General features: G+C 37.5%; 1 protein-coding gene across 6 annotated transcripts in view; it reads right to left on the bottom strand.

Annotated features, from left to right (window-relative positions):
* Positions 1-596: 596 nt before the first annotated feature.
* The window catches only part of VAV3 (vav guanine nucleotide exchange factor 3), a 184,215-nt gene continuing 170,612 nt past the window's right edge, over positions 597-14,199 (bottom strand). For 5 of the 6 annotated variants that reach the window (XM_068140975.1, XM_068140971.1, XM_068140973.1 and 2 more), the window contains 2 exons: positions 4,879-5,030; positions 597-3,129 (listed from right to left, as the gene is read on the bottom strand). In XM_068140975.1, the coding sequence (XP_067997076.1) occupies positions 3,088-3,129; positions 4,879-5,030 (194 nt within the window). In that variant the 3' untranslated portion in view covers positions 597-3,087. Of the gene's footprint in view, positions 3,130-4,878; positions 5,031-11,606; positions 11,691-14,199 lie in introns of all 6 variants that reach the window. The other variant, XM_068140977.1, reaches the window with a different exon arrangement.

Below are 14,199 nucleotides of genomic sequence, written 5' to 3'. Positions count from 1 at the left end.
ACCTGTCCAGAAATATTTTAATATGCATATTAATGAATGTTGTATTGTAAAAAATGCATTAATGGGTTACACCATAAAAGGTTACCAAGTAGCTCATGAAATTAGACAGACTATATATTTTCAGATTTGAGCTGAAGTCAACCTGAATTTGTGCATTAATTCACATATGAGAGAGAAAGCAGAAGGTGGAAGGGAAAGGACTTTACTATGAAACATGAGAGAGAAAAGGAAACTTTCAGAGAACAACATCTTTCAATCAAAAAACTAAAAGTGTCTTCTCTGACAGATAAAAATAAATAGTATGTGACTGATTTCACAATGTTCTCCCTAGCTTAAAAACAAACAAACAAAACCACACAGACCAGAAAAAACTTTCTAGATGTTGCAGAAGGCAAATTATCCTGACAATAAAAAAGCTGTCAAGGAAAGCTCTACTATCCCATTTATACAGACAACTCGGTTATACAGCTAAACAAGGATTATATAGGTCTGGAAAACCAAAACAGAACATCATCAACTTTGCCTCACAGCAAGGTTAGACAAATGGAGCACAAACTTCATACTAACCAACCAACCACACATTTTGACACATATCATTAAACAAAAAAAATTAACCAGTTTATTATATTTAACATATTTACAAAATAGTACAAAATAAAAGTACTGTAACTCCATTATTGCATGACAACAAAACCTCTACACAGGCAAAAGCAGCACATGAACAAGACACTCCAGAATATTTAGGAAGTCTTTGGTACTGAAAATATAGTTTAAAATGCAGCATTAACTCAATAAATACAGGGCATTAAACACAGACAATGATATGTAGATTTATGCCACAAAACTTAAGTTTAACTATGGCTTTCATTCTTCTCCAGGGCTGATTACTGGACTCAGCAATTGCTTAAAGGCTTTACAGCAACTTTATGATAGAGATTACTGAGAATGATTCTACAACCAAGCTGTTGAAAATAAATGATGTATTTCTCAACTCATATTGAACTAAACTGCCTCTTCTCAGAACTGTGTGACAGCAAAGCACTAAACACTTTACAAAACTAGGTCCTATTCCTCTATCCCTTGAGCACGCAAAACGCATCAGTTTTGTCTACTTAAGGAATGTAAGATTAAGCTCGTATTAGACAATAAAACTGCATGGCAAAACATGATCAAAGACTCTAGTTCACACTGCTGTACACATAATTTACAAAATATGTTTTATGCATCATCTACATATTTACAAATGCTCTCAATTGTTCCATCAAGTAATGTACTCAACACAATCACAGTTTACATAATTTTGAGGTAAATCTTTGATAAATTAGATCATCAGCAGAGTTTCACCTACAAGGCTCAAGCTCACAATGGGAGGAGGAGTTCTTATTAGGAGACCCCCTTTTTCACCTGGTCACCCAGTAGTGTATGCTGGGTCCAACAGATGGGTAAGTCAGCTGCAGAGATGAAGGGGTTTCTTGTAAAATCTCTGTGCTGGACTTGGTTCTTCCTGATGGCCAGAAGGCAGCCAGGAAAAAAAAAAAACACAAACAAAACACAAACCACAAAACAAAACACACCACACACACAACCAAAGAACACTGAGGACAGCCAAAAAGAATGCAATATGTACTAGCAGTGTATAGACAAACAACGGATATTACATTGCTTGTAAGGCAGGAAATACTGCAGTGTTAAATCATGGAGTGTCTATGCACACTCACTGCAAGACACCTACAGGGAAAGATGACAGGGAAAAGCAAAACAGAGGATGTGATACAGGGTAAATTAACTTCCTTGATTGTTCAATGCTACGCAAGAAAGAAAATGCATATAAGAGCTTGAATTTCTTAGATGTTTTTAAGCCAGGTTAGAAATTATCTAAATATTTGAAACTGCACATCTGACGGCATCACCCACATCTATTTTTGCTTGTAACTATAACACTTCTGACTCTCCATAAACATATTAAAACATTGCCTCATCAAGGGGTGAACACCACTTTACAAGCCCTGATGTTTCAATCTAGCTAAAATAGATGCATTTTTCCTTGTGAATGTTTACAACAATTCAACAAGGCCTCTCACTGAACTGCCATTAACATCCCAGGGAGCAAGATAAGAAAGGGTACCAAAAACTCTCCTAACTAGGAAGACTGTTCGAAGTTGGAAGCATCAACATTCATCTGAATCAATCCAAAGGGTAAGATGAATAGTTTTGTCCTTGAGAAGTGACATCATCTTGCGTTAGTACATTCTCCTACAGAACAGGTCTACAATACTTAATTTTAATGCTGAAATTTTTAAAACTCATCTTGTCATGACTACCCTCAGTTGCACTTTTATGATCAACTGCTTAAATGAAAAAGCCTCCCACGAAAAGGCTTGGGATGACAAAGGAAGGATCCCACAATTCTACTTTGTGGCTGCTTTCCCAAGCAATACCACATCACTACACTTTTTGAAACGTTGTCTTTAAACAAATTATTAGAAGATTTAGGGAGGACCTCAAAGTAGTCAGTCAACTAATTACACATGCATGAATGCTACTCATGTTTACTAGATATTTCCTTCAGAATGTTTTTTGTAAGTATAAAACTATTTGTAAGGTGATAAGTGAAGTAGTCTGATGTTTCAAGGCAAATCTACTGACTATACTTTATGCCCACTGGAATAAATGAACTCTGTTTTCTGCATGCAGTGATAAGGAATCATGAGCCTTCATCGCCTTGTACCATCACAGATGTTAGCTAGAAGAGACTTATTAAATATTCAGCCACAGCTCGTATTCATAGTACAGGGTGAAATGAAAAGAAGCATAAAGAAATTTGTTTTCCAGAGATCTTCTGGGAGGTGAGGGTTGGTCTTTGTACTGATCCCCAGTGACGGCAAACCAGCAGGTTGTTTCTTGCACAGCTCTGGGCAAGGCAATCATCTGTCAGCAAAAACTTTGTACATCCCAACATTAAGACTGGAAGGTTCAGACAGACAAAAATGCTTCTGTTAAAATACTTAATAAGACCAATAATACTTTGAAGATGCTAAATTTTTAACAATCCCTGAAACTGCTGGTCAGCAAAGGAAAGTTTTTAATTCATTCGTCCTCTTCAACATAAGTTGATGGAAACCAGCCCACCTACAAAATGGGAAAAGCAGAAGAAAATAATACATGATGTGTTTCTGGCTTTTTTTTTAATGGCTGAAGTAGGCAAGACAAGGATGAGTCTGCTCAGTAAACATAAGAAGATTGCAAATATAAACTTAACTGATCTGTCACAGTTAAGGTAAGTACCCTAAATAAAATAGTAACTTGCAGATATGACAATTTGGAAATTAAACCTGTCCTCCCACAAAAACAAACAAACAAGCCCCACACATAAATACCCAAAAAACACAAACATACACACACACCCCTATATAAACTATAAATAAACTATTCTTTCCCCCAATTTGAAGTCTACACATTCAGACGAAATATCTAGAAATGCAGAAGTAGTTTCACTACAGGCAGGCTGCTATTATTTTCATTTCTTGAATGAGCTGTTAAATATTTAACAGACATCAGTCAGGTCCAGGGAAACCTCTTACAAAGGAAATAGTGACTGATTTGATTACATGGAGTTAAACTCCATTGCCACCAATACAAGTTTTTTAGTAACCGGGAGGGCAGTACTTTATACATCATAAGTTATTATGCTATCTCCATTCTGAAATTAATGATGTGTCAAATGAGGATTATAAAACTCGTATAAGGAAGCAATGCCATATATTTCTTACTGTCTCATCTACTCCACTTCATGTTTTTCACTCAGACTTCTTTGTACTCAAGTCAATTTAACACTCAAAGTCTTCAAAACAAAACCTAGGGCATGACTGGAAGGAATAACTGCATACATATGCCAACATATGTCCAGAGGTGAGCTTATGATCTGAAGTCCAGGTTGCAAAAGCTATTGGAAACAATGCCAGTGTATTACAGGGCATCCTTTAGAATGTGGGTAGATGCCTTAGAACAAGGTGCTTAGTTTTAACCACATGTAAAGTGCATATAGGATGAGCTATTTATTCTGCCTCCCTGTTTGTCTTCTCTAACTAACCATTTCAATTTAAGGTCATAACCAGGCTCACACACACAAAAGGTTTCCAAATTGCCTAAGGCAGTACAATCTGGACATCTGCTTCACCCCGACTTGCAACTTTCATTTCCAGCTTCCAGCCAATTTACTCTTGTTCACCCTGCACCTTGGCCCTTTAGACACAACCTCAAATACATTCTGACTAATCTGAATTAAGAAGCAATGAAACAATACAGTCTTTAAAGGTCAAAATGGAAACTTTACTTCCATGAAAGTCTCTGAGTGCAGCATGAAGTGACTTTGATAAACTCCCTGCTAAACATGCCACTTCATACAAGTCATTTATAGAAATCCTATAGAAAAGGTGCCTGATTCTACTGCATCATTGTAATCTAGCACAACAATGTGGAAATCATTCAGTGTCAAACTGCTAGATTTCTATAGCACCAGAAACCTGAGCTTTGGAACTTCAAAACACATGTGAAACACTTCCAGAGAGCTCAGCTGTAGCTGTGCTGCTAACCCTGGTTATTTTCCAGCCATACCATCTTGCCCAAATATTCCACCTGGTAGCTAATATTAAATAACCAATTAATTTAGATGTTGGGAAAGTGGCCTGGCAAGAGTTCTGCCTGACTCCTATGAAACACAGATGGGAACATGTTGTATCTTGTGAATTCAAATACACAAAGGAGGTTTACGGTGTAGGAACACACCTTTTTTTTTTTTCTTTTTTTTCAAAATGCATGTCAGTGAAGGCAGAAATGAGACAAAGGAAGGAAAAAAAAACAATAAAAAAACCACCTTACCCTTCCATTTACTTCACCTCTCCACCAGCCATTCGCACTCATTTTTGTATAAATTTTCACAACATCCCCTTTCAGTAAGGACAGTTCTCTCATGTCTCTTGCACAGAAGTCATACCTGGCTATGGCAATGCCTATCACCTTCGGGCTTAGCACTGAAATGAAACAGATTTTGATATTATTAGGGTTTGTTAGTTGAAAGCTGGTAATGTAAATAGCAGTACTGTAAAACACAAACCAATTTCATAACAACATACACTGGCATTACATTTCTGCAGATGTGAAAGTATTTAACAATCCAGATCCAGAAGGTTTAAATATAGAATCATAGAATCAATAAGGTTGGAAAAGACCTCAGAGATTGCCAAGTCCAACCTGTCACCCAACGCCTTGTAACTAAACCATGGCACGAAGTGCCATGTCCAATCCCCTCTTGAGTATCTCCAGGGACGATGACTCCACCACCTCCCTGGGCAGCCTGTTCCAACAGCTAACAACTCTCTCTGTGAAGAACTTTCTCCTCACCTCAAGCCTAAACTTCCCCTGGCACGGCTTGAGATTGTGTCCTCTTGTTCTGGTGCTGGTTGCCTGGGAGAAGAGACCAACCCCCACCTGGGTACAACCACCCTTCAGGCAGTTCTAGACAGCAATTAGGTCTCCCCAGAGCCTCCTCTTCTCCAGGCTAAACAATCCCAGCTCCCTCAGCCTCTCCTTATAAGGCTTGTGCTCAAGACCTCTCCCCAGCCTCGTTGCCCTTCTCTGGACATGTTCAAGTGTCTCAATGTCCTTCTTAAACTGAGTGGCCCAGAACTGGACACGGTACTCCAAGTGTGGCCTAGCCAGTGCTGAGTACAGGGGCAGAATGACTTCCCTGCTCCTGCTGGCCACACTATTTCTGATGCAGGCCAGGATGCCATTGGCCTTCTTGGCCACTTGGGCACACTGCTGGTTCATGTTCAGCCAGCTGTCAACCAGTAACCCCAGGTCCCTTTCTGCCTGGCTGCTCTCCAGCCACTCTGACCCCAGCCTGTAGCATTGCATGGGGTTGTTGTGACCAAAGTGCAGCACCCTTGTTAAATGCCATCATGTTGGAATCTGTCCATCTCTCCAGCCTTTCAAGGTCTGTCTGGAGAGCCCTTCTCTCTAACAGATCAACACCTGCTCCCAGCTTGATGTCATCTGCAAATTTACTAATGGTGGACTCAATCCCCTCGTCCAGATCATCAGTAAAGAAACTGAATAGGATTGGGCCCAGCACTGATCGCTGGGGGACACTACTAGTAACTGGCTGCCAGCTGGATGTGGCACCATTCACCATCACTCTCTGAGCTCAGTCCTCCAGCCAGTTCCTACCCCACTGCAGAGTGCTGCTGTCCAAGCCACGAGCTGACAGCTTGGCCAGGAGTTTGCTGTGGGGGGTGGTGTCAAAGTCCTTGCTGAAGTCTAAATAGACTATAGTTGAGTGGTGTAAAGGTTGAGGAGATTATACATGATTTGATAGTTCTTATTTTTAGGGAAAAAGTCAAACTAATGAATAAAATATCCCCCACTGCAAAAATCTTAAATACATTTGCAATTACTGTATTTTGGGCTTCATAATAAAACTTGCTATCAGTTTCAGGCATCAATATGTTCTACAGGTCACTAGTTTCTTTCCAAAAGTATTATTAGCATTTCCTGCTGATTTAACTTTAAACCTCTAATGAAGCAAAACATAGTGAAGTGCTGGTCTCTCAAAACAACTCCCAGGTTAAATATTAATGCACTTAAAATTGGAAGCTAATATCAGTATGAGCAAAAACCACCAAGAGCTTCCACAGGAAATTTGTATGGTTCGTTCTTACAGTCTGCATGAACACTGGCTGATGTTCTACAAAGCTTTTCATGAATTTTACGTCATTTTTTTCCTACATTTCAATGAAACCAATATAATTTTTAAAACTCCATCAACATATAAGCATTTTGCCAACTTAAACAGACATTTTAAGTCCTAAATAGTTGTGAAAATTTTTTTTAAAAGCAGATGTGAAAGAAAGCCTCATTTCAGAAAACCCAACCCCCTCTTTCTCCTGTAGAGTATTACAGGAAATTGTGTTTTCAACCCTAATGCAGCATGATCAAATTTGCAAAACAAATCCTCAGCTCTTCCACTAGGAGGAAAGTGGACATGACACCTAAATGATAAAGGCCTTTGACCTCAGCAAGTTAGGAAAAAAAAAAAAAAAATCTACTATTCTGCTCCATTTTGTAGTTGGATAATTTGGACAAAGCATTCCTTTTTAGTATTTTTTTTTCCCCAATAATGTCATTGTTTTCCTATGTAAGTCACTGAAGATAGCAGTTTACAAGCACAAGCAGCTTGTAAATCTTCCTGCTGAGATCTCAGAACAATTTATCATACAATACTGATGAATGACTTGATATAATGTACATTTAAATAATATTTTTTCTCAAAACCCTTTCAAATGTCTTTAAAATTTCTAATCCTTTTTAGAAAATAACACTCAGATTCTAGTTTTAGCATGCCTGCAACAGTGTAATGCTGTAAGTTCAGAGCTAGTAGTCTTTATGTAAATCAGGAACAGAGAACATCGCGAATGAGCTAGAAGCTCTTGAGGGTTTCAACTCTGCTTGCTTTTAAGACTTCTTCTGACCCCATTGGGGACATTTCATTGAAACAGAGGCTTTTGCATAATGGTATTAAATATATGAAAATCATTGCATACTCAAATATGGCTTACAGAGACAGCACAATTTATTATAAGACAACAACAAATACTATTTTAAAGTATTATTAGCTATATCACAAAGATGGAATGCCCAAAAAAAAAAGTTTTGGCAACAGATTATTTCCTCTTATATCATGACATTTAGGCTTAGTCCAACATTTCAGACTGCACATGTGGAGTATGCTTATCAGATACTTCATACAGGATGCCATATAAAAGAGAATCAAGGTCATGAAATGGAATGGGTTGGGTTGGAAGGGACCTCAAAATTATCCAACTTCAACCCCCTTGCCATGGTCAGGGACTGCCCCCACCAGACCAGGCAGCCTCATATATCTCAATATATTGCTTACATTTACATTGTAGAGTTGTAACGAGATAGATGATCTATTAAGTATATTAAAGACCAAACATACTTTTTCCCCTCTAAGCAAGTCACATGTAGACATTACTTGTTTAGATCCTGACATGAATGTTGTGCCCTGTACCTTATCAGCATTGCAATAAGTTGAGCGCATCATGGGCAGTAATTGTTTTGGTCAAAAAGGCAAGCAAACAAAAATAAACAAAATAAAGAAAACCCCTAAACAACAACAAAAAACAAACCATACCACAAACCCAGCAGTTATTGACTGTAAGGTCAGTAACTATTTATAGCTGTGCAGTACTATTCAGTGGCAGATTTGGTGAAGCATTTCAGGGTGGAAGGAGTGATTCTGAGGAGCAGGGTATCACTGTATCACTTCAGATTCAGATAAAGGGACAAAGAAGGATATTACACAAGGCAAAAATGAACACATCTGGGAAAGAATGGAGGACCACAACTAAGGAGGGAAGAAATGCATACAAGAGGGAAAACACTGGGAAAAAATAGGAAAGAAATAGGAGCAGATGGCGGGGGAGGGGGATGGAAGGAGGACTTCTAACTACTTTTCTAGCTGTGAAGAAAGAGAGGAAAAGGATAAAGTAGGATGAAAAATCAAAGCCATGTTATCTCCAAAAGTATTGAGACAGAAACCAGCAGAATTTAGATTAATTTAGAATCCAAAATCCATATTTTCAATTAGAAGTGATGCTTGTGCTAGGAAAAATAGAAAAGGAAGTCATCTGAGTGGTGGAATATAGGAAAATAACAGTGCTGATTTTGGAAAAAATATTAACTGCATCTATCTGGTGATAGAGTCACAAATCCAACTTGAGTAGAGCCTATCAGCCATGAATTCCCAATTATAGTTGTCCCAGGATAAATAAAATTTGAGAGAACACAGTCATCATGTGAAAGGGACACTGGTACAGATGGGAGCAGGAATAAACTTTATGGAAAGGAGAGAAAGAAGACAGCTGCAGGGAGAATGAGGAGGGGAGAAGAGAATCGAACTAACAGAGATTGATTGAAAGAAAGTGTCCAACAGGAGAATGTGAATGAGACATTAAAGAGGAAAAATGTAAAAAGTAAGAAAATAGAAAAGAAGCTATTACCAAAGTGGAAATAAATAAACCTTGTGTATTATGAGGAAGATACTCAGAGGATTAACAGGAAATAGAGTGACACATCTGACAGGTGAAAAAAAAGTACATATGTGAATGAGAAAAGTACACTTTTGTTTAACCAAGCTTTTCCTTCTGCAAACAGCAGGAGAAGAAAGACAGGGGACTGTAGTCAGCATACTAGGGTATGCTGGAAAAGTTTCTCACTTACAGTGAGATAGATGTGCTGCAAATGAATTTCCATACCAGTTTAGGCCACTGATGAAGGAACTGGGGTGTAAACAAAAGGTTCCATGATGTCATAAGCAGGCTACTCTAGCTCACATTTCTGCCTGTGCTTAAATTCCACAAGGATCAGTGTATCATTATAGAAGCTGAGTGGTTTTCTCTCTCTCCTTGTGGTATGGCCTCCGTGTAATTCTGCAGCCATATTCCCTAAGGGTTGCTCTCGTGTATTGGCTTCCATGCTCCTTAAAGCAATGTACATCCACTTGCTTTGTCAAACTAAAACTTGGTTTTATTAAGCAAACATAGGCAGCACCTCCAGTAGTGCTCAGTAGCTGACTTAACCCTTCTCTAACTTTACTACCAGCAGGACTAAGCCAGCTCTGAAGAAAAATACTTGCAATATCAAGAAATAAGTATATGTTCACTTAATGTAAGTAAATTCTTCTCTAAGGTAGTTTTACAACGAATATATCAAGTAATGTAGCCTATCAAAATATGGAATTCCATTCAAATAGGTAGATAAGCTTACATTGAGTTACTAAGCAGTATTTTCCTTTAACATTTTGTACTTGTATAAAGAAATACTTTACACTGCATATTGTCATACGCAAGACATTAAATCCTTACTTATTGTTAATTACATCAGAATTTTATGATAAAGAAGTTTTTCATAGGAAAAAATAATCTGTTGAAACCATATATGAGAATATATGGGAATGTGTGGTAGGTGCAAAGTAACTCTGAGTCAGAATAACTCTAGAGTAACTGTAAGCCCCTTCACAACTTAGTTTTCATGGAAGTGACACCAGTTTCACTAAGACTTGGATCAAGTACTGCAGAGCTGAATGGAAAAAAGACATCATCTATTTTTGCCCAAGAGGGCAGAAGCTCATAGTATTTACCTACAACAAAGGGTAAAACTTAAAATATTTTATGTTCTCTGATTCAAATCAGGTGAGTGCTTCAGATATTCCAGTTCAATGCCATGACCACAGGATAAACAGCTATACCAGAATGGCTTTCTAATCTTTTCTACAGATGGGACCCTTTATGTAACTAAATGTCAAACTGGAAGAGTGCCTTAAAGCTCAGATTCTCAGTCAGTGGTGTGACTACTGAAAAGAAATAAAAGTATCTGCCCCCCAAAAAAATCCGTAAGAGATATAAATGGAAGAAACAGACTCCAAACCAGTGAGCAACTGAGGACTCAAACATTCAAAATGTAAGCACACTGACCATTCTGCTACTGAGCTGCCACCTACACCCTTTTCCCCTCTAGAAAATACAGAGCCTCAAGAATCCATATCAAAGGACTCAGCAATTTGAACGATCTCTGTGGGGTAGGCATAAAGTATACTGTCTCTTCAGATCCCCTAAAGAGTTCTTGACTGTGACTACATCTATATATGTGCAAGCTAGACACCTCCCTTAACTAGAGCAAAAGCCAGCCTCAGTCCTGATTTGCACAGCCTAGGACAAGTTCTCCACCGCCTTTACACATAGATGTATCAGTGTAATGTGTAAATGCTGTGTTCTCAACAGTGGTGGCTCCTTCCCATATGGTCCTTGAAGGCATTTACCTTCCTACCAGCAAAATGCTTCTTGAATGGTCCAGTGGTGTAGTTCACCTCTTTGAAGAGAAGATGTTAGAGACGAGAGCAAGCCCAAGCCAAAGCACTAATTGAGACTATCACTGCTGCTACTACTTTAAAAATTTATGCAGTCTCTTAGTTTAAAAGGTTCAAATCTATTAGAAGCAAAGATGGCTAAATGAGAACAAAGAAAACAATATTTAGAAAACGGGCAAAATTAACAATTTTAATGCAGAGTTTAAAGAAAGCATTTTCTGCACAAAAGCTACTGCATTCTAAGATGCTGCTGCAGTATGGTTTGCTGCAGGGATGGGACGAATGTATTATTTATCTACAAGCAGTGAAATTTCCAGGTTTGTGCATTTGAATAAATGCATTAAGACACATATAAGTTCATAGATGACAACTAGATAACAATTGAAGATCAAGTGATCATTCACTGAATACGGTGCTCATATTGAGCTTTGCAACTGCCTGTTGAAACTGCTTATAGTGAAATACATTTTCACACAAGTTTTAGAGTTTGATTTTTGTTATACTTCAGGAATAACACATAACAACTCTTTCTTTTTGTTTTTTTGGTTTTTTTGGTCAGTGAAGAACTGAAATATTAGATTCGTCCCTTCCCTTGCTTGCTGCACATGAAAACAACAGAACCAAGTTTAGAAGAAATATAAAAGCAGTAAAGCAGTACCTGACCAGAAAGGAGTGGAGGAAGGGGGAACAAAGCTGTAGTCTGGTGGAGTTACAAAAGAAAACCCACAGAACAAAGAAGGGGCTTAGAGAAAGAAAGAGAAAAAGAGAAAAGGAAAAGAACATTGAAATATTGGCATGAGATTTAAATAATAGTTTTTTAACTATATCATTCATTGATAATAAGGAAACCAAGGTTCCCTACTAAGGATGTCTGGAAGGAAATTGACCATAATAACTAGAAAATTTGGATCTCTGATTCAATTTTTAACAACTGCATTTTTCAAAGAGTAAAGTACAAAGGAGATACCCAATAAGGGTTTCAGAGAAGCAAATTAAAACTGCAGACTCTTGCAAATATTTTCAGATTTAACAGAAAAGAAAAAAAAAATCTTTCATTTTGTGTGTCCCACTTCTTCACAGTATAGAAAGAAAGAACTCATGCATACATAAGAATTCCTCAAGCCCCAGAAGACTAGTCACACAGTCTTAATCAGTAATACAGTCTAAAGTTTCAGTTGAACTGGGGTCTCATATTATGCATGGGGAAAAAAGGAACACATTTTGCCCTGATAATCATTAACATCAATAAGAATTCCACAGCTAAGCTACATCCTCTAAGGCCCAAACAGTATTGTTCCTATTTAGGGAAAAAGAATTAAAAAAAAAAAAAAATAATTAAAAAACAAAACAAAACTAAAACCCACCACAAACTAGTCCCTACAACAGCTTCCTCAAGCGAAAGGGCAGAGCAAGTGCATTTGCTCTGTGGCCAGCAAACCTGAGGTCAACATATTTTTAAATAAAAATAGATTAACTGAAATGACTTCAAATGAAACTACTGTTTGTTTGCATGCTCTCACATTTTGTCTCTTTTGGAGAGACAATGAAGATAGTCTAGTGAACTTGAGACCTTTGGTACTAGCTGTGAGTTTGGAAAGGGAAGTCCATCCTCAACTGGAAAAAAGATCATGTAGCTTCTAAATTATGCCTAACAGCATCTATAATCACTGACCAAAAGGTATTCTTTGAAAATGTAGCAGGGTTGTATTCATCATATACAGCTGCTTCCACGATTATTTTCTTGTGACTAGGCAAATTAATTTTTCTTCAAAATACGTATTTGCAGGAATGACAGCCGGAACTACTTTATGCAAGGAATTAACAAAGAATCCACAGTGGAGACTATGATACTGTTTGTGCATCTTACCCAAATGAGAACAGATACACTTGTGACAAAGCAATTATCAACATAAATAAAATAAACAGGACTTATACTGAATTTTTGTGGCTGTAAAATATGGGTTATTTGCTAAAAAACAACCAAACAAAACAAAACACAAACCATACCACAGTGATAATCCTTTCTCCTCTAGTACTAAATGGATTATCTGAGAATGTCTGAGGTTACTCAAGGAACACGTTTATACTGGAGCAAGTACCTCATGTGACAACTCTGTAAGTAAATATGTGATATGGACCCGAAGGGCAACTTGATTAACCAGTGTGTCTCTTCTTAGAGACAAGTAACCGCCTCTATTTCTACAGAAGTACAACAACAACATGCAAAAGCAGTGTGAAAAAATAAAGACAGGTTAGACACTTTATAGAGGGGGGCCTACTCCTGTCCATGTATTATCTTTATAGTTTGAGGATTTTTCTGCCTGATATAACTGGAGGTTTGGTATTAAATGTGAAATTCTCAACAACTAAACATATGTGAACAAGGAAATGCTACTGCATTTCTACAGACAAGTAGTCTATTTTCAAACATCGTTAATAAGGGGTTTGGTGACAGGTTTTAGGGGAAAACGCCAAGTTCTTTAATTCCTTAAGGACTGGAATGACATTTGGTTTATTTTACTTTATCAACTCTGATACAGTTAATTCACCAAGTAGCAGTGGTATAACTAGTTATATGCCTACTCCGAGTCTCCAGGTGATGAAAACTAGTCACTTAAATCGGTTTTGGCTTTGCGACTTAGGTTACATTACAATCAGAATTTCATGCAGCCACAGATTTCTCAGTATGACTGTGCTCTACAGCTGCAAATTGTAACAAAGTGCCAAAACTGATTCTGCAGAAGAATGTCAAGTTGTCTTCTGGTTTTGCCTTTATTTCATTATATGGTTGATCTAATGCAATGGTTAGTATTTTTCTGTGTAGCAAAACAAAATTTGATCATACCATGTCTAGAAAAGCCTAAGACTAAAAACTAAAGAGCATACCATTTCCAAAAAAAAATCTTCCTAATTAACTTACATTTCAGCTTTAACATCCATTTTAAAAAATGCAATAAATACCAGAACAGAGTGGGTGACTTCTGCAAGATGAAAAGACTAAAAAGCAAAGTTCTAACTGAAGTGGAAAGTTGAATTAACCATCTCCATTACATGATGTTTCCTGACGCTCTAGTAGATGCTCAATGGAAAAATCTAATTCTCTGAAAACGCAAGTTACAAGGTGATTTATTATTATGCACATCAGAAATTGAAATTAAACTGACTTTCTTTTCCTTCAATGGATAAAGGAAAACATGACATTAACAAAAACAATTAACATAATCCTTTGGTATTGCCATTCAGTTTCACAG

This window comes from Melanerpes formicivorus, unplaced genomic scaffold (assembly GCF_026170545.1).
Source record: "Melanerpes formicivorus ecotype bairdi unplaced genomic scaffold, bMelFor1.0.p_v2 SCAF_7, whole genome shotgun sequence".
Lineage (NCBI taxonomy): Eukaryota > Metazoa > Chordata > Aves > Piciformes > Picidae > Melanerpes > Melanerpes formicivorus.
The sequence above is the reverse complement of the archived record's forward strand: the minus strand, read 5'-3'. Positions and strand labels throughout refer to the sequence as shown.